General features: G+C 36.3%; 1 protein-coding gene across 4 annotated transcripts in view; it reads left to right on the top strand.

Annotated features, from left to right (window-relative positions):
* Positions 1–20142, top strand: part of LOC100892105 (bromodomain-containing protein 3) — a 44345-nt gene extending 24203 nt beyond the window's left edge. For all 4 annotated transcript variants that reach the window (XM_030998125.1, XM_030998124.1, XM_011663687.2 and 1 more), the window contains 9 exons: positions 5810–5874; positions 6614–6836; positions 7937–8092; positions 8527–9156; positions 9843–9934; positions 11428–11568; positions 12873–12964; positions 14152–14275; positions 14879–20142. In XM_030998125.1, coding sequence (XP_030853985.1) covers positions 5810–5874; positions 6614–6836; positions 7937–8092; positions 8527–9156; positions 9843–9934; positions 11428–11568; positions 12873–12964; positions 14152–14275; positions 14879–14944 — 1589 coding nt within the window. In that variant the 3' untranslated portion in view covers positions 14945–20142. The remainder of the gene's footprint in view (positions 1–5809; positions 5875–6613; positions 6837–7936; positions 8093–8526; positions 9157–9842; positions 9935–11427; positions 11569–12872; positions 12965–14151; positions 14276–14878) is intronic.
* The last annotated feature ends 1639 nt before the right edge of the window (positions 20143–21781 follow it).

Consider the following 21781-nt stretch of genomic DNA (forward strand, 5'->3'; position numbering starts at 1 on the left):
TAGAACATCATATACTAAAGGCTCGTTCAGATATGAAGTGGTAAGGCACAACCTTTGGTGCAACTGCTTGCAACAAAGGTCCTACATGTAAAAGTACTATGTCCCATTTGCAGCCAACATCAAATTCCGTAGAACTTTGCAGGAATTATGAAAATGTCATGTCCAATCTGTGAAATGTAATCGTATGCAGTGTCCTTGTATTCAAATTATGCAAGGAAACCCATTTACTTTCTAGACTTCACTGTCAGATACTATTGAGTGACTGACTGACTTCATTCTTTACTTGATAATAAAACACATAAAATGAGCTGTAAAGGGTACATGAGAATTTGTCTACATCAATAACTCACTTATTGTAATGGCCGAAATTAAATCAATTGGATATTTGTGCAGCACAAAATGTACAACCATTCAGTACAAGGGTCTGAAAATCAGACTATATACTTAAAGGATTGCAATCCCTAAAGTCAATTTGTCGACTAATGGTCGTTACTTTCCCACAAAAAGACATTTTCAAGCCCTTGTGTTTTGAGGGAAGTTCTAAATTAGTATTATCTTTCGAATGCCGGTGGAATTGAATCTTTTAATTTTGTTGGCCTGCCAATGGGACATAGTACCTTTAACTGAGGTCTTTGTTATCAGATATAGAAATGAGCCCCTACATCTTTTTTTTTGTTTAATGCAGCGCTTACCACGTCGTATCTGAATGAGTCTTTAGGAAGGGTGCTTGGAGTTCATTGGATTACATTTATTTACTACAAAAAAAGTGTTGAACAATGTTTTATTGTTGGAATTAACTTCATGTCCTTCAGAGAAAAAATAAGTGAAGAACATGGGGAAAATATATTGTCAGCGAAACCAAATTTGACATTGTCCATAAATAGATGAAGCCTGGGGCCCATTGCATAAACTTACCATTGATTGTATCTTTGTCATTAATGGCAACTACCATGGTAACAGGGCTCAACAGCCAATCAAAATCAAGGTTTCCATGGTAGTTACCATTGATGGCAAAGTTACCATCAATGGGTAGGTTTTGTGCAACTTGGCCCAGGGAAGTAGTGGTTCTTTCTTTATAAGGGAGAGGGGGGGGGGGGGGTAGATTGTATTTCTTCCTTTACATCTATTTCTCAATTTCTTGTCACCATTTTCTGCGACTTCCTTCAATTGCGACTTCCTTCAATTGTGGTTTAATGATCGATACAATTCCATTTTCAAGAAGGTAGCAAATTTGTGTGGATGTTGAGAACGTTGTTGGTAAAAGTGCATAAGTTGTGTTCTGTCTGTGATGTGAAAGTATATCTGTTGAATGAATTTGATGTGGAAAGAAGGTGTGTGTAATAAAAGTTGATGATATAATCCATCTTGGTGGCTGATCGTGTGAAGTAACCCAAATTCATTAGAAATGGATTTTTGTTAAATCCAAAAATTGCCTACATATATAATAAGGTGTGCAGATCTGTTTCTCAAATGGAATGGACATTTATTATAGTTCAAACAGTATTGCCACAATACATGTAGATAACATAGTTTTAATAACTTGTGACAACTGATTTAATTTCAATTGAAAGGTCCAACAATGTATTTCCTAGTACATTCTGGAGATTTATTTGAAGATATGCTTGTACCGGTATGTGCTTTGGATATTGAGTGTGATGATGATGGCTCAGATACATGATGTGGAAGTAGAGAATGGAGAAAGTCTAGCCTTGGACTGGTTTGCTTCTGCTTCAAGTACAGGTATCCATGTCCTACATCGAGACTTCTTATTTCCTCGCTGAAAGATTTTAAAAAAAGATACAAGATATATTAGCTCGGGTCAGGGTTAAATGCAGAAGGTTTTATCAAGAAAAGAAAATAGTCAAATGTGGGCCCCACATGTATCAAAATAATTCTAAACCTCATTAAATGAATCAAAGGACTGACAATCTAAATCAATGGATTACTTATCTTAAACAACCATGCAACACAAACAAAGCAAAGATAAAAGGATGAAAATCACTTTTACTCAACAGAGCTCAAATGTACTGTGATACAAACAAAATAGTTATTTAAATGAAATTCATAGTAATCTGCGAACATGATGCAACATAAAGGAACACGCCTAATACCGGTATGTGTTAATTATTAAGCAAAGTTGTGAGGAATATTAATTCCCTTAAAAATTTGACAAAATCTGAAGAAATTGATGCAGAGATCGTATTTTAAAATAGGTATGAGAGAATGTTGTCACAATAACCCATTTCTAAAAAATCAACACCCACCCATCTGTTGAGGAACATTGGAATGACATTAACCTTGTACATGAATCATTTATTCAACTAAACAATGCCGGAAGTAAGAGAGAACAGTTGGTTTTGTTGTGCTGTTATTGTTGGTGACATGTTGTGATTGATTTTTTACACGGATGTCTCCAGCTATCCTGCTCTGCCGTCTGCTTGTCACAGATCTATAATTGAATTACAGAATACTGGCTCCTCACTTCTCGTTTGTCTCCATTCTATTATTCCAGATGCTTCTGCGCCATGAGCCATTGAAAAAAAGATCACAGTCTGTTTTTTAGGGTTGCTTATTAAAGACCATATCCGAACTGAAAAATGAAATGGATGAATTATATATCAACGGAAAGCTTATAAGCTATAGATTACAATAATATTAATTACATGACATTTTAGTGTCTGTCAGAGGAGTATTGATGACGACATCTCATGTGGAGTACGCATATTCACAATGACTTTGCATTAATTAAGCTCGGCTATATACATGTAGGTAAACTGATCTGGTCCCCATATGTCGTCACTGTAACCTTGGCAAATTAGACCCCTGTTGACCCGTAATTTGGAGGGGTGCAGAAAATGAGGTTTTAATTTGCTTTTTTGCAATAATGAAAGGGTAAATAATTTTTATTCCTTTATATTTGTATTCTACATTCATTCAGTTTTCCATTTATACCAGGTTGTATTTTCATCGGATATGGTCTTTAAAGAGAAGTTGAGTTCTGGAAAGAGGTGAAAATATTTTGCGAGCGTTATCATTATTATTATGCAAGTGTGGAAGAACATAACATTAAAAATGTTCCCTGAAAAGCATGGCTCTTAATATTCTAAATATGGCATGTAACAGCATAAAAATCGGGATGGATTTTACGCCACATGTTCATGTAGTCCCATATACTTATTCCTGTGTACAGTGCTTGTTACTTTACCAAGACTGGGTCAAATTTGTTATCATTTTGATGATTCCAGAACCTTGTAGAGTACACACCAATACTTATATGCTAGATGATCAACCTTTTCTGATCGATTCCACACCGTTTCTTTCACAATGCAATCGCATGACCAGGGCCCCATCTTACAAAGAGTTGATATCAATCGCAAGTATGTACATAAGAGATGGGAGACTGCAAACTTGCGATTAATTGGAGGACTTACGATCGATTCGATTCAGATCAATCGCAACTCTTTGTAAGACGGGGCACAGGACTCAATTTTCTCTTTAAGCTTATGGCAATACATCTTGGATTGATATCAAGACATTTAACGATGGCAAAACACGAAACATTGAGGACAATCCTTTGGAAGGAATTCAGCATAACTTAATAAGTAAAGCTGGAACTTCTCAGGAATAGAGAAGGCTTTTTGAGTACGTGCCCTGGCAGAATGGATAATAAATTAACTTCAACCAGGGCTAGATCTTCAGATTTCTAATGTATTAGCACAATACACAATAAAATATAACAAATAAATGGATAAATACACAAATCGGTAGTTTGGCGATTAAAATGTAAAACAGAATATTCATAAAATCCATTTTGGTTGTGGACATTTCATTGAGATGTTTTATCTGAAAGAGGTAAATATTATTTTAAAAGTTTAAATGAATTGTTGCATCAAATAATTAAGTGGAACCAGTCGATGATTTACCCCTTAGAACACAGGAAAAAATACACAGGGGCTCGGGCGAATTAGCCCCCGAAATGCCCAAAAGAGCCCCCGAAAGTCATAAAAGAGCCCCCAAATTTTGCGTAGAGTTCAATGCAAAAGAAATTAAAGAGTGTTATTTTCATGTGAACTACCTTGAAAAGTAGCCTCCAAAAAATTTTAATTAATTTTTTTTCCTGCCTTAAAAGGCTCTTAAAAAGCAATGGAACAACTATAAAATACACAAACAAAAGATTGTGAGGTATTCTCATATCCTATAGTAAACCCTATAGAGCTCCCATGCACTAAATCATTATCTCTTTTTACATGATTGAGTCGCATAGATTCAAGATGAACAGCGTCAACAGTATTCATTATAAAATCTCCTTACTCTTTGTATTGATTTTGCAGTTGTGGCAAACATTATAAACCTATAACTCTTAAAGGGACTGACATAAAGGAACAATGTTAAATCTGTGATACACGGTCGTACGCGTTATCAGTGTCTGTGATATGGTGTAATATATAAGCCCTAAAAAAATTGCGCTTCAAAATGATCAAGAAGTGCCTCAAAAAAGTAAAAATCTTTGAATGACCGGTTTTACCATTCTCTTTTCCCCCAATAGACTGTAGTGTAATGAAAACCGTCAGGGGAACGGTTTTCAAAATTTGTCATTCCAATCATAAATATCTTGATAATCAGGCAAGTGATCGGCTTGTAAAAGTCATGGGGTTCCTGACTGACCTAAAGGTTTATAATTATCATTGCATCATGAGCTAAATCCAGAATTTTGTTTCAGAATCTGAGACAAAGTTACCGGATCCCTTTAAGATCTCATATTTCATGAAATTCTTAAAAATGGAGTTCATACAAAAAATTCTTGGATGACTTTGTCCCAATGCTTAAGGGTACATTTCTCAAATGAAAGCAATAAAATTAGTTGCTACTTTTTTATCAAGAAAAGAACCATGTAGGAGGATGAAGAGGGGGGGGGGGGGGGGGGTGGCAATCTTAATGCAGGAAAGACATCTGGTATAGTATGAACATAGTACTTAATTCAATTACTCTGGTAAAGGTTGCTACATCCGTCAACAAAAATTATTTCCTCCAAGTGGAATTATAATCAGTTTCTGTTTGGTTTGTATAAACGTTTTGAAAAATAGGAATTCAAAATTAATTTTCAGAGAAATTATTGTTGTGGGGTGTTACATTTGCATGAGTCCAAGTCAAATTTTACTTGTTGAATCGATACAGGAAGTGGGTAAGGCATAGACAAAAAATCCCAATCAGAGATAAGTCATATTAATGGAATTCATCCAGGATCCAGATGATTTTAGATGATTCAACTTCACATGTTATAAATCCTGTTTGTGCTAAACCCATTATATACCTTCATCTTGCACGTAATTGAAGCAAATCATAGAATATGATGAAATAAAGTTAATACATTTGTGAGTGACCTTGATTCTGTAGGATGTTTGTTTTCTTCTTTGTCTAAGAAGAGGTATGATGTTACTTTTGTAGAAATTTTGTAAGTCATTCACAGTGTTGATGAAGAACACATTTTGAACCCCCCCCCCCCCCAAAAAAAAAACCCAAAACACACACAGCGACAACAACAAACTAAAACAAACAAATAATGCAGTGAAATTGAAATTCCATTATTCATTATTCAAGTTTTAACATGAAGTTGAACCCATTGATGGTTTTAAGACAATGCCTTCCATCAGAATACATCCCACATGAGGACTTTTGAATTGAATTGATACACACATGTATACATCTACACATATCATCTGGAATAAAGATAATTGTTTGAAAGAACACTACAAGCCAGTAGCATCCTACGTCCTGCCCAAATGCTGACGGTAATTCTTTGTTCTGACAGGTACTCCAAAAAAGATGAAGAAAGGAATAAAGGTACCTCCTCTTCCTGCAAATCGACAAGAAATGGTAAGTAATCTCTTTATCTCTAAACATATCATCCTCTAGTAGCTCTATGTCCTTGCTGTAGTCATTTTTACCCATTTATCAAATCTAATTGAGTGAACAAAATGATAATTCATATTTATTTTGCAGGAAACGTTTCTTCTATTGCCAACATTGCACTACAAATTATGTCAAGTACACCAAAGTGTTTTTTGTTGTTGAGGAATTTAAGTGATAAAACAGACTCTGCTGAGTAATGATCACATATTAATAATGTGCATTTAGTTATGATAACCCTTAACCCTTAGTGTGTAAAGAACACCTGTTTTTAGATTCCTGATGCTGTAATTTTAAAATTTGAATGCCACCTGTTGTATATTGAGTGGACTCAAAAGTGCTTTACCTTCTAAATTGATTAACCAAATCATGATATTGAACACAAAATTGTTCAATGTGTTTCAGTCGTCATGAATTTGACAGAATGCCAATTAGGTTCATTATAATTAAAATGTAGACAACAGAAAAATTAATCAACTTTAAATCTGTCCAAATGATGTATCAAGATTTTTCATTTTAATGCTCCTAATTTGTTTCTCTGTTAATTGTAAGTTTCTTGGAAATGTTTGTTAGTTAACAATTGCAATGAATGAAATTTGAATAAAAAGATTTGTCGTTTTATAGATACTGTACATTAATTCATAAGTGTAACTACATTGTCTACGATTTTCAAGCATTGAGCTTTTTTACCTTTGACCCTCTGTAGCAGAGAAGACTATCCGGTCCTGGACAGGCTCCAATCACTACACCAGCCGGCTTCCATCCAGAAACCCAACAGCAGCAACCCATGAGTACAGGACCAGGTCCTAGTCCATTCTCACTGGGTCCACAGGCCACTGGTCACCCCTCTGGGCATCCCTCGGGTCAACCTGTTCAACATCCAGGACAACCTTCACCAAGACTGACCAATGGACAAAACCATATACCAGGTAATGATGGGCATCTTGTTGCTGTACTGTGGGTGTTTGAAGGACTTAATTTAGAGCAAGGGTCCTGGGGAGTGTTTCATAACGATTAAGATTGACTTAAAGTTGGACTTAACTATGGCAGGCTATTCATGCCACTGTATGCTCTCACCATTTACTGGTATTTGTCTCTCACAGGACGTACAAATCATGGTCACAAATCTACAGAATTCACATTTTTGATAATTCATTATTGAAGGAAAAAATATCTAAAGATCAAATTGGTGAATGCAAACAGTGGCATGAATGGCCTGCCATAATTAAGTCCAACTTAAAGTCGATCTTAGTCTTTGCGAAACACTCCCTAGGTCTGAGTTTCAGCATAATGTTTACCCAGATTCATGTTGCCAGTTTGGCCTGTATTCATATAAAATTAAAACCCGATACTGGGTTTAGACTTTTGTTCTAAATCTTGTTTAACAAAGTAAATTTGTGAATTTAAAACAAAAATGTTTGGTTGTTGTATTTCAGGGTCTCCATGTAAGGTGTCATTTTGTTAAACATGATATTGGATCCAATGTTGGGTTTGGCTGAATTAGTAGAATACGGACCTTTGTCTTTAGATGGGTTTGTTAGATGAGCTTTCAGTTGAATTTTTTGTTTGAGTAAAACAATAACTTTCCCTTTATTGTATTACACCTATTTGATAAGACTAAAGTTATGCACATACTTCAACACTCAACAGCAAGTATTTGTTTGTAAGCTCGCTCCAAGGGATGGCATGAAATCCGTGGCTTGTTCATTCAGAATCGACGCCTTACCCAAGGACATTAAAGCCCCACTGTACTACTTATAGTTACTTGCACCTTCTATATAGCAAACAATGCCTAATCTGTGCCTGTTGTTCCTCCATGATCCTCTTTTTCTGATGTTAATTGAGAGCTGATTTGATGAGATAAACACCTGTCAGTGACCTTGCAGGGAGGTCTAATCCCCCTGGCCAAACTAGTGTAGACGGTCTTTAAAGTATTGATTAGTCCGGGATCAGGGTCATGTTATTCCAGGATCATTCCTCAAATATTCATCACGTTGCAAACATTTTTGAATTGTTTCCTTCTGTATAGCACCAAGACACAGTAGCTTGCCAGCCTTACCAGACCGACCAAGCAACAAAGCAGCTCCACTTCAGAAGAGAAGTCAAAGGAAAGTTCTGACATCGCCACTCACGTCTCCGGGTCCACTCACATCACCAGCTAATACACGGGGCAGTACTACTACTGGTGAGTCAACACAGCTGATTTGCCTCGAGAATATGAAAATATATAGACAACTTCATGTGGCAGCAGTAGGCTGAAAACTAATTTTCTAGAATATATTTTGTATAAAATGTAGGGTTTAGAGCTTGGGTAGCAATTAGATTCAGGTTGGGCTTAGGTTTAAGATTTTTGTAGCATTTGGCCAACAGTTAAAAGTAGAGAACCCAATTTACTATGAAAATTTGACTGCGTTCTCTGGAAAACACACATGGTACACTCATCCAGGAGTGTGGAAAAACGTTTTTTTTTAAAACAATGTCAAAGAAGTTGTATTTAGATAAATAATACGGCTGATATGAAAATATGAAATACATCTGTTAGCTTGGAAAACACCCGTTTTTGTATATAATAGTAATATGAAGAGATCTATGAACATACACATATTTTCTCTTTTCCAGCTTTCCCTTTGCCATCACCAACTCTTCCACAAACCAAGCCAGCAGTGGTTGCCCCTCCTCAATTACAGCCACCTGCTGTTTCCAAAGCCCCACCAGCAACCCCTCCTGCAATGGCTCCTTCAGCACCAGTGGCACCTCAACCTGCACCAGTAGCTATCCCTAAACCCAAACCAGAACCAGTGGTGAAGCCATCCAAACCTGCTCCTAGTCAAACACCACCTGCAGCTGTACCCCCTCCATCATCAACCAAACCCTTGCCACAACACCCACCACCGCAGCAACACCCTTCACGCCACTCCCCGCAACCACTACCACAACAACAAGCAACGTCTAAGCCTCAATCCAAGCCACCACCTCCAACCGATATCCCCAAACCCCAGCCTCCTGCTGCTCAGAGACCAATACCAGCAGACACCAAGAAGACAGCACCACCTCGCTCGGTGACACCACCGTCTCCGCCACCACAGGTCAAACCAGAGGTCCCGTCTCTCATCCAGCAACCAACCCTCATCCCCAAGGTGGAGGATAACCCAATGTCATTCATGGTTGGTGATGAGGATTTAGAAGGGGAAGGGGAATCACCTTCTACTAGTCCTGTCATGACTGGTCACAAGACAGAAGAGAGCAATGGTAAATCAAGTGAGATTATTATTGTATCAGAGCCCCTTGTATCAGATGGTCATGATGATGTCAAACACAATACTCAGTGACAATCTCTATCAGACTTGAAGGGAGACCCCCCTCATTGTATAAAAGAGAATTGTAATTGTTCTATTCTTGTAGTGTACATGATCACATGGGTCATTTATAAACTGGATTTGTGTTAACCATATTGTTAGGCATATTCTAGTATATTTTCTACAGAAACATCAGGAGACCGATTTTATAGTGATAGTTATCATTACCAACATCTTTGCTATGGGATTGACCCTTCAAACAATATTTTCCTTGTACCCTTTCACATTAGACTTAAATGGTGTGTGCTTATCTTGTGTTAAGTTTTTGTAAAGCCACCCTGTCCTACTTCTAGCTACTTGCTCCCTCTATATAGAAAACAATGCCTAATCGGTGACCATTGGTCCCATGATCCTCTTTTTCTTATGTTAATTGAGAGCTGAGTTGATGAGATCACCGACTGCCTAGTGACCTTGCAGGGGGTCTAATCCCTCCTATAAACTATAGATAAGACAAGCCTTAATAGATTTTGTTCTGCAGACCAATCCGATGAACGATAGTTCCTTGAGAATTCTGTTGTTCCTTTCATCTGTTGAGAAGGGCATCAACTCAATCTGTGTTTTATTCTTGATCTCCCACAGGTTCATCACACCCTGAGGGTGGTATGCCTTCCAGTGCTAGCTCTGAGAATCTATCTAAGATGGAACAGAAAGCTAGCTCTAAAGATAAGAAGGTAAGCATCCTCGTACTTAAAGGCATCGTTTAACAAGGTTAAATCTGAGATGCACGGCCCTATGTGTTATCAGTGTTTGCAATATGGTGTAAAATTGAAGCCCTAAAAAAATTGCACTTCAAAATGATCAAGAAGTGCCTCAAAAAAGTAAAAATCTTTGAGTGACCGGTTTTACCATACTCGTTTTCCCAAATAGACTATAGTGTTAGGAAAACGCAAAATATGGTTTCGATTTCCAATCATAAATATCTTGATAATCAGACAGGCGATCGGCTTGTAAAAGTCATGGGATTCATGTATGACCTAAAGGTTTATAATTATCATTGTAGCATGAGCTAAATCAAGGACTTCGTTTTAGAATCTGAGACAAAGTTACTGGATCCCTTTAATGTGCTTCATCTGAGGCTTGAACTATCACAGAATTATTGCTTACACAGGATAAGGTCTAGGCTTGTCCGGTTCAATGTTTCCAGACTACCTATTAGAAACCTTCTCACAATTCTTGGCCACCTTGTACATGCACTCGCCTCGGTTAGCCAGGAATAAGTGTTAGCGGATCCTTCATGTAAATCCTACTTCAACCACTTCAATAATAAGTTTAATAGATACCATCAACCATGGTTGCTGGCTGGCCTTGTAAACCATTTTCATATTTTATCTAACTTTGTGTCTTAAGTTTTTCATAATTTAGGTAAAAATGAAGCCTCTCTTTAGTTAGTGTGATTGCTTTACTACCTGCTAATGTGTAATGTATAATAAATGTGAGTGGCAATTTGGAGTACAATTTCTATTATTTGATATCAGCATGGTATCTGGTGTTTCTTGGGGGGGGGGGGGGACACCCTGAATTGTCTAAAGTGGGAAGAACATAATCCATCATGTTTGAATGCTTTGCATGTTTCTGTGTAATCATCCAACTTAATTGAATGCTTCTGTGTAATCATCCAACTTGATTGCATGTTTCCGTGTAATCATCCAATTTGGTTGAATGTTTCTGTGTAATCATCCAACTTGATTGCATGTTTCCGTGTAATCATCCAACTTATTGAATTTTTCTGTGTAATCATCCAATTTGATTGAATGTTTCTGTGTAATCATCCAACTTGATTGCATGTTTCCGTGTAATCATCCAACTTATTGAATTTTTCTGTGTAATCATCCAACTTGATTGCATGTTTCTGTGTAATCATCCAACTTGATTGAATGTTTCTGTGTAATCATCCAACTTGATTGAATGTTTCTGTGTGCTCATCCAACTTGATTGAATGTTTCAGTGTAATCATCCAACTTGATTGAATGTTTCTGTGTAATCATCCAACTTGATTGAACGTTTCTGTGTAATCATCCAACTTGATTGAATGTTTCTGTGTAATCATCCAACTTCATTGAATGGTTGTGTGTAATCATCCAACTTGATTGAATGGTTGTGTGTAATCATCCAACTTGATTGAATGGTTGTGTGTAATCATCCAACTTGAATGTCTGTCTTGCAGGACATGAAGCTACCAAACCGTTATTCATGGTCTAACCTAGCCAACACACCGTCTTCAACCAAGCCTTCCAGTAAACCTACCAAGACCTCTCATCACAGCTTTGAACTCTTCAAGAAAGCAGCCAAGGAAAAAGAAGAGAGGGTAAGAATGTTTATTATGCACAGCAGGGCAATCCCACATTACTGATACCTTCTTCTGTGTTGTACCTTGAACCTTAAAGGTGAAGTCCACCTTGATATTAATTTGATAGAAGCAGAAACATGAGAGGAACAGTTCATTGAAAGTTTGAGCAAATTCCAATTAAAAATAAGAAAGTTCAGAATTTTTAAAGTCGCAATCAATCAAACGCAAATTGACAACACTGACGTATCTTGCAAGGTCCCCTCCCATTTTGCCCTGTACTAATGAATTCAAAGGATTATAGTTATCCCTAAAGAAATATCAATAATACATTTACCCCCAAATGTAGCTATTGCAAATATCTTTTTATACAACTCCTGTTAAAAAAATAAAAAAATTTAAAATCGATTTCGTCATCAAGAACTAGGAATTTTTTTTTTAAAGAGGTCTGTCTTGTCGCAATGCATAATTGAGCAAGTTCAAGCTATTTTGTCTAATACTTTAACACATTTCCCATTTTAGTTCTGTATATCTGATCATTTCATCATGTTGATAGCTCTACTAGAGCTTAGATCAGACCAAATATGATGTTAAATGATACAATTTGAAGTCAAATTTATGTGTAACTCCACAATACTTGGTAATACTTTGTAATATATTGGACACACATATTACCTTGGACTTGCATAATTCACTTTGTAACAACATAAATTCCAATTCTCGCTACCCTAAATAGGTACGAAAATCTCGAAATTCGCGAGACGAGGTAATTTTCACTCTCTCGGGTCGTCACTACAACTTCCGGTATAGAGTCCCATCCCGCTGGCGCTAGCGCCTGTGTTCGCTGTGCAGAGTTTTCACGCACGCTAAAATCGATGCCAATCAGTGTAATTTGTACAGATTATAATATGCAATGGAAAGCTTCGGGCAGAATTAGTGACTTTAGCACAAAAGGCCGTTAAACTCTACCGTGAAAGAGAGGGTTGTGATCACGAACGCCTGCACAGGAAGCTGTAATGTCGAAAAGCTATCCCATAATGCAATGCGCGTTTTCAGGATTTTCCCCGGATCTCGGCAGAATCGCTATTTGGGGTAGCGAGAATTGCATGTACAGTGGAACCTTTCTATAAAGACCACTCAATGGAGACAAGAAAAGTGGTATTTATGTACAGGTTCCTTTTATAGTACATGTCTCAATGAGAAACCATATTCAAGGGAAACAAAAATTGTGGTCTTTGTAGACAGGTGGTCTTTCTATAGAGGTGGTCACCAAAGCAGGTTTGACTGTACTTATATTTGATTTGCATTGATTGTTTTTTTTCCAGACCCGTCAGATCAAACAGCAAGAGGAGATGAGAAAACAACAGAAACACCTTCAGGAACAGGAAAGAGCAAGGCAGGAAAGAGAAAGACAAAGGTATGTAGGACTTCCATCACAATAGGCCTATCGTCATCAGACCAAAGTTGCAAAATAATCCACTATTTTCAGACTCTGGATGTTTCCCCGAAGCTCGAAGTTGCATCCTCACCAGACTGATACGCTCATCAGCAAATTAGCTCGCTTTTTGGGAAACAAGACCAAGATTTCTCAGGATATTTTCTTGGCCAAATAGCGGGTTATTTTGAACATTCGGTCTGATGAAGACGGGCCTCATGCTGCAGCTAATCACTTGTCTCCTACTGATCTTTTTGTCTGTCTCTCTATACACCTCTCTCTCTCTCTCTCTTTTCTCTTTCTCTCTCTCTCTCTCTCTCTCTCTCTCTCTCTTGCGTGCACTCTTGCTTCCTTTCTAGGTTCCTTTATCCCTTCTTGTCTTGATTTTCATTGTCTTTGCTCATTTGTGCGCCTCCGCACGTCTCGTCCAAGTGGTCTTACCCCCAACACTCCCTCTTGCAGATGTTTGTTGAGGTGAACCACAGATACAATGTAGCAGGCTTGGTGGAGCCAAAAGTTAATTAACTACACTAGCATCAACATGTCTCTTTAACAAAGTATGAAAAGTACTTTCACCCCAGTAATTGAGGGGGGAGGGAGGGGGGAGTTGCCAGTTTCTGCTGTATACAAATTGTGAAAATGTTGTATATAGTATGCAAAGATGTATGGAGATACAAGAAATTATACCCCAAAATTTGTTTTATAACATTATCAATTACTTAATCAAAGGTGATGATAATAACACCATTTAATTGCTTATCTCTACTTTATCTGAATGTTTGGCAACAATTTCTTTAACCTTTAGCATGATAGAGTTTCCCAAATTACATGGAATGAATCAGCCCTTGTCATATTTCTTCATTCTGTAGAGGGGATAGGATTATATGCACAATATAGTCCAAAGATAGTTTACGTGAAAATCTTTTTTAGTGCTTGAAGTTGTACTTTAATCATGCTTTTTTTTTCTGCAAGGAGTGTAACAGTACACATTTCTTGGTTATATAGTGTTCTTCTCATACATTCTTTGTCTATCTTTCTGTCTTTCTCTCTATTGCGTGCATTCTTGCTTCCCTTCTATGCTCTTTTATTCCTTCTTGTCTTGGTTTTCATTGTCATTACACCGACTTCTCATTTCTGTCTGTTTTCACACTCGTCTTGATTCTTTACAGGGAGAAGGAAGAGGACGATGCACTGGAGAGGGCTAGAAACTCCCAACAAGAAGAGGCCAAGAGAACGCAGTCTATGAAGGAAAGAGAGAGGCTACGGGAACAAGAGAGAAGGAAAAGAGAAGCTGTAAGTTTCTTTTTATGATCCATTCTTTATCAGGATTTATTTTGATGGATTTCCAAATACAAAATGGCTGAGGAAGTTGTCTAAAGACTGAAAATTTAATGTTTTTGAACAAGTTATTAGCAACGTAATTGTACACAAACTTGTGCAATATGCAGATGAAGGTACATATATGGGGATGATGCGGGAAACGTAAAATGCACCTAATCAGATTTTGGCAAATTCGGTTTCAAAAGTGGTACAAGGAGTGGTCATGAAAAGTCTGCCACTTATACTACTACTAATGATATTCGGTTCTTGTACAGCGCACATCACATGTTAACGTCTCTAGGCGCTTCCAAATTTGGAAATTATTACCCCGACTTTACCCTAGCTGCCATTACGGCGCTCTAGCATTTCAAGGAATCAATGCCTGCCAGGTACCCATTTACCTCACCTGGGTTGAGTGTGGCAAATGTAGATAAATGTCTTGCCAAAGGACATTGGTGCCGTGGCGGTGACATATCCACTCCACCACAACACCTTATGCAGCAGTCTCAAGGCAGATGCATGTTTAGTTATTGTGGGAGTTTATTTTGATTGAGATTTTTATTCTCTTTTCACCAGATGGCTAATCACATAGATATGAATCAACAGAGCAACATCATGGCAACATTTGAAGAAACGTTGTAGCAGCATCACTTGTGACTAAAGAGCAACATTGTGGCAACATTTGGAGAAATGTAGAAGTATCACTCGTGTCTCCAGAGCAGCATCTTGGCAACATTTGAAGAAACATTGTAGCAGCATCACTTGTGACTAAAGAGCAACATTGTGGCAACATTTGGAGAAACGTAGAAGTATCACTCGTGTCTCCAGAGCAACATAGTGGCAACATTTTTAGAAACGCTGTAGCAGTATCACTTGTGACTGACACGAGAGCAACATTTGAAGAAAAATGTAGCAACATCTTAGCACAACTTGTGACATGAGAGCAACATCATGGCAATGTTTGAAGAAACATTGAAGCAACATCTGAGCACAACTGGTGACTTGAGACCAACATCACTCGTGACATGAAAGCAGCGTCATGGCATCGATTGAAGAAACTATGTAGCAGCATCTTGGCACAGCTTGTGACTTGAGAGCAATCTTTTTGAGACCAGCAACTCTGTTCAAACTTTCAAATACATCAGATCTCTGTAGCCCAGCTGGACCATGCTATGGGGTTAAGATGCAGCGGTGTTGTTGCAATGAAGTCTGAACATTATCATAAATTGCTGCACATCATACATTCGCAATCAGTAGATAATACTTGTTCGTTGTTTGTTTAGCTGGTATGTATTTAGACTGTCGTGTACATCAGGAGTGCTGACACCAGCATTATTTGTTGCATCACTTGGTATGAATTGAGTTCCTTTTTATTTGTGTATATTGTATTTGGTGTAGAAGATAAGGATTTTAGTGGAGATACCATGACATAGAGGATGTATGTGTTTACATGATGTCATTATCAGCAGCAGCCAAGAAGTTTAACAATCACTCAAACTGTGATCGGATAGCTATGGGAGTACAGCCCCATGTTGAAATTCCATTTTTGTGAGTCCAGTTTAAGAATTTAAAAGACCAGAAAAAAGAGGATATAACACCTACCATTAAAGAGATCTGTTTTTTAAAACAAGGCAACGTAAAGCAGAGAAAATGGAATTGTTTTAAAGAATTTGACTACTTATTGCAATGATATTCTGTCTAGCCATGCTACAGGTCTGATTCATTATGCAGGAACAACAACATTTTTTATCTGACAAACGACAGCAAATAGCAAGTGTTTTATACCCACTGAGCTAGTGCCAAATGGGTTCTTTTTTTATGATGCTTGTCCGTAACACCACTTGAATACTAACTTATGAATCTGTTTAAAATCGACCCACATGTTATAGAACCACACATCATCAAGGTTTACTGGCTCTCTGACCACTGGTCTTGACAAACCTCATCATCATCATCATCCTCTTTCAAAAAGTATTGCTTCTCTTTTAAAAGGTTGCAAAATATTAGTTTAGTGGCCATGGACCAACCCATACGGATCTGACGCATAATTGTTGATAACAGATGAACTTTACTAAAATCATGTTTGTAATATTGTCTTGATTTGTCTGTGTGTATTAATGTTCAGGAGGTATATGTATATGTGTAATAGATAAGATGCGAGGTTGAAGGGTAGTCATATGCTCTTGAACCATTGATAGCCTAGCGATGATTCACAGAAGATAGAGAGAGATAGAAGAAAGAAACTTGGTGCCTCTAGATGTTATACCCTGAATAGCCATGTATGTATCAGCTTGATAGTGATTAGATGTCTTGTATAGACAGTGGAATATTTTATTAAGATGAGTCGCCAGGGAGTAAAATATTTGTTTGATATTTATAGTGTTGTGTGGAACGGGTGGAAGAATATGGCTGTAATGCCTCGAGAATTGTACAGAATTTTGTTATAAACTTCCAAATTGTGTTTCCACTTTCCGTGTTATAAATATATATAATATATAACAGTTTCTTGTCGACAGAGAAACTTGTGTATATACTTCTAAAGAATTTTGAAAATTGTTGTACTGAATTGATTTTTTTTTTAGTAGCTTTTGCACAGATTATTTGTGTTTTCATTTCATTATTCTCTTGAAGGTGTAACTTTGATTTGTTAAAGAGAGGATTAAATCGGCTACTCTTATGTACTTGTAATATAGATATGCCATTTGTTGCTACCAATTGTTAAAAAACTCTTTGTACATGAATTTCTTTTGGGTTTTTGGAGTAATTGCAATTTTTTTCATGAGCTCAAGAATATTCTCCTGGAGAAAAGATGTTTTTGTTCTCATAGTATAATGCTATTGTTTTTGTGTCTAACTTCTCTATCTTATTTAATCTGTCTTAATTTGAAAAACAGAGAGTTTTCAAAGTTATAATTCTAATCATATGTGGCAAAGGGAAATTGATTTTTTGCTATTGATACACAAACTCTCGTAAAAACTAATGACATACGCCTGTATAATCTATGCAATGCATCCGTATCCATGTTCCCCCTTAGAAGGTTTTGAAACCAGAAATGTGTCCTTCTAAATATGATCATCTTACAGTCTATTAGAAGGTTCACACATGTCTGGCTTTCAATTACTGGTAAGCTTTTACCCTCTTAGATATACTTTGTCATACGCACCTTGTAATACCTGTGCAAGATTGATATATGTATATATGACTTTTCATTGCATACATGTAGTCTTTGCATTTTGAATGAGATGTGGCAAACATTTTGAACAGTACAACCGCTTAGTAGTATTGTCTTGTTCCTCACATAGATTTTAATCATGAAAAGAGCCTTAGTCATATTTCTGCCAGTCGGCTTGAAAGGACGAGAAGTAGCGTTGATCCGTAGGAACAGAAATGTAGGAATTAGATCGCGAGAGACCAATTATTTCATGCTTGTTTTCTCTTATTTTTAATGATGTTGAAAATATTGGGAAAAGTTTGTATTCTTAGTGTTGATATCAACCATACCCCAAGAAAACTGTGTGTGTATTTAAAAGATATTTGTGTGGCATAACTACCTTGCTGTAATGTGCTTATGTATTTATGATAGCTCTTGTAGTGTATGCTGTCCAATAACATGTTTAAAGAGTTCGCAAGAGTAGCATGTTTTTAAAACATTGTAAACATTGTTTTTCCAATCTAGTATTATAACTTCAATAACATTTTTTTGCTTCTCATAAGATAACATCAGCATTTCTTCTTATCCATTTTTGCAATCAATTAGTCAATGTAGTCTTTCTTGAAACACCATTATTTCAATTATTTGGGTTTATCAGATGCAAACATTGAAGATATTACTTTAGAAAAAAGTCAGCTATTGATAAATGATTATGTATTATATTAATGGTTTGGACATTATAATCTGAATTGTTTTTGTGTATATACTTTACAAATTGTATATACAAATAGAGTGTACATAATTACTTAGTCAGCTTTATGTGACAGTAATTACGTACAACAGATCTACAAAATGTATTTAACAACAAAATGGCAAGTTTTATAGGCTTTTTCAAATCCTTTGTGTCTCTTTGTAATTGATATTTTTTTCTCGATTCAAATTTTTGTTGTTCTGATGTTGGACCAATGTTGAAAGGTTACACACTTGAAATCAGCAAGTTTTATAGATATCACTCATTAAAAAACCATCAAGGAATTTACTTTTATTTCATATAACCCCCAAACCATGCCTGATGTTAAACCAGTGCATTTTTTTTTTTTTTTCAGTCACTAGCTTGCATTATTACACTGTACTAAGCCTATCGGTATGAAATGGATTCAACATAGATTCAAAGTCCTTAAGTATCAGTTTGCTCATCCCTTTATACACATAATCCAGTCTTGTTTTCAATTGTAGCATGGATGACAGTATAGCAAGCTGACATGTGTAATTGTGTATCAATGAACAAATAGTCCACTAAATCATACTGGACAACTGTTCTTGACAAATTTATAATTTGTTCCAATCTTATGTTGTATTGTATGCCTGTTTGTTCCCAGCTCTGCTTTTCTGTAAACAGAATTATTTGTAGTAGTTTCGACGACATTAAGGACTACCAAGTATTCTCTGAGTAGCGTTGTGTCGATGTTAGGAGAAAGCAAACACTCCTCAGCTCCTCTCTCGTTATGTTTCCATTAGGCATCACGCTCGTTGATGGGATCTCAACCTTAGGCAAAGAAATTAAAATCTTTGTTTGGAATATCCATGTTAGTACAGTCAAACCTGTCTACAAAGACCACCTGTCTACAACAAGCACATTTTTTGTTTCCCTTGAAAATGGTTTCTCATTGAAACATGTACTAAAGGAACCTGTCTACAAAGACCACCCGACTACAAAGACCATCTTTTGTGTTTCCATTAAGCGGTAACTGTAGACAGGTTTGACTGTACATACATTTGCAGATTAGATTTCAACAAAACTAAGGTTGACTTACAATGTCAATGAAACGGATTGGAAAAGAAGGAAAAACAATATATATATGTATTTAAATGAAGGCATAATGTTCTTTCCCCACAATCCATTTTTAATGAGTACAGATAATATGTGATTTGGTTATTGTGGGTAGTTACTTTTTTTTGGATATTTCACTAGATTTAGGCATTTTTTGCTGGAATTCTTCTTTGTCCACTGTTACAAATTTCAGACTGTTTTGTGTGAAATGCTCAGATTAGATTTGCTGAATTCTGATATTCTTTCGTATGTTTCTCATTTGTTTCCAGTTTAACATTTTGTGTGGTCCTTGTCATGTATGTTGAATGTTATGTTGATTATTGCTCCTTTTTCACCATTTTTGTTCCATTTTCACCATTTTTGTTTTCTCTTCCAAATGAGGTTATTACTTTGTTTCAGAATGTATTTAAGGGGAAAAAAGGAAACAGTCTTATAAAGTGAGAAGAAGAATTTGTGTACATGTATATCAATTTATTTAAAACAAAATGTATGTCCGATGTATTGTATAAAGAGCATTCAATTTAAATGTTTTCATTGTTTTTAAGTTGATAATAAAACAGAAAAAAATACAAACATGACAAAAAAATGATATTGGCTTAATGACCTTGTTGAAGATATGCCTGCATGTACTTTCTTGGCTTGTATGTTTAGTGTGTTCATACGCATAGTTTCTTTTTTCACGCCCTTGTGAACATGTACTACATCTACTATTACGATTACTACTACTACTTCTACTGTTATTGTTTCTTGTAAATGATAATGCAATATTTTTTATGTACAATTCCAATGGAGACATAAAAAGAGAAATGTTGGTGTCTTGAACTAATTAAAATAAAATCAAACAAACAATGTAAAAAATGAAAAGATAGAATATAGACTTAATTATTGTAGTTGGCATGTTGTAAGTTAAATATGTTTACTTGACGTGAGGTAAAAGATGACAACGATCCTTGTTTGTGATATCAAACAAACGCATCATCGCAAAGAAGTACAGAGAAATCAATTCGATCAATACCAGGGGGGGGGGGGGGGGGGCATTTCACAGAACTTGTCATCAGTGACAAATGACAGTTTTATTTATAAGCTAGTGAAATCCTTGCTTCTGATTGGTTATCAGCAGATTTGTCATTGATTTTTGTCATTTAACATTGAAAAAAGGCTTTGTGAAACGGGGCCCCAGGAGCCTCGTAATCAACTTTTGTGATATGCTAGCATTACATGAAATGACATGGAGGATCTGATGCAAAATCCAAACTTGATTTCTAGAAAAATACAATAAAAGGTTTTGAAACTGCTCTAGGTTGATTTCTGGAAAGTCTTTGCGATCATGTTCAAAATATTTGACTTCTCTTTTACTCCTGTTGGCCTAATTTGTCTTCCTTTCTTTTCTTATAATTTAGAAAATGAAATAAGGGTCATAATTCAATAGATGAAATAGATTCATAATTCGTTCGCGGAATGATGGAACCGCCGGAATAATGAGTCCTATTTCATTTTTGGAATTACAAACCCTATTTCATTTTTGGAATTACGTACCCTTTTTTATTTTCGGAATAACAAACCCTATTTCATTTTTGGAATTACAAACCCTATTTCATTTTTTTGAATTACAAACCCCGTTTCTTTTTTGGAATTGCAAACCTATTTCATTTTCGGAGTTAACAACCCTTTTTCATCTTCGCAATTACGACCTCTGTCTTTCTGCCTAATGAGATGTTATCCAACTTTGATAACTGTCCAACATTACTAATTTGGAGGAATGATTCCTAAATTGTTGTACCTTCTTGGGGTGGATATGTGCGCATTATAAATGTTGTTATTATTATTATTATTAATAGTGTTAAACGATTATTCCTCTCTTTTCTAAAATCTCCTTTGTAAAAACATACAAAATACATTGCATTCCTACGTATGCCTTGGGAGATTCTGATTTATTATGTGGCACTGTATCATTCCTCTCCTTTTTTGTAATTCTTTAAAATTGCAAATAAATGTACATATTCATACTTTTTTATAATTCAAGATTTAGAAAACAATATTCGAGGGGAAAAAAACACAATATTGTTCATGATTATAAGTAAAATCTGCACTTCCTGTTTTGATAGTTGTTGGAGAAAATTTAATAACTCAAAGAAAAAGGAAAGAAGATCAGAGGTAAGGATTAAGGTGCTGTGAAAAGGGGGGGGGGGAAATGACCTCCAGCAATGCACCTCACGAATCACCATTCACTGTTACACCGAAAGCAAATGACACTCCCTCATCCCAGCTTCCACTTACAACCCCTCACCCCAACCTCCACTCACAAGCCCTCATCCACGATCTTCTCTTCTCTCTCTTCTTTTCTTTCATTCTCTCTATTACACTGCACATGTACATATTTTTTTATATGCGCTACACAGTGAGTCCCAGAAAAAATCACAACTTAATCGCAATTATAATTAATAAAAGACACATAATTATGTCGAGCTTTGATCCTCCTCTTTCATTTGATGCAACT

The sequence above is a fragment of the Strongylocentrotus purpuratus genome, unplaced genomic scaffold (assembly GCF_000002235.5).
Source record: "Strongylocentrotus purpuratus isolate Spur 01 unplaced genomic scaffold, Spur_5.0 spur5_scaffold_4, whole genome shotgun sequence".
Lineage (NCBI taxonomy): Eukaryota > Metazoa > Echinodermata > Echinoidea > Camarodonta > Strongylocentrotidae > Strongylocentrotus > Strongylocentrotus purpuratus.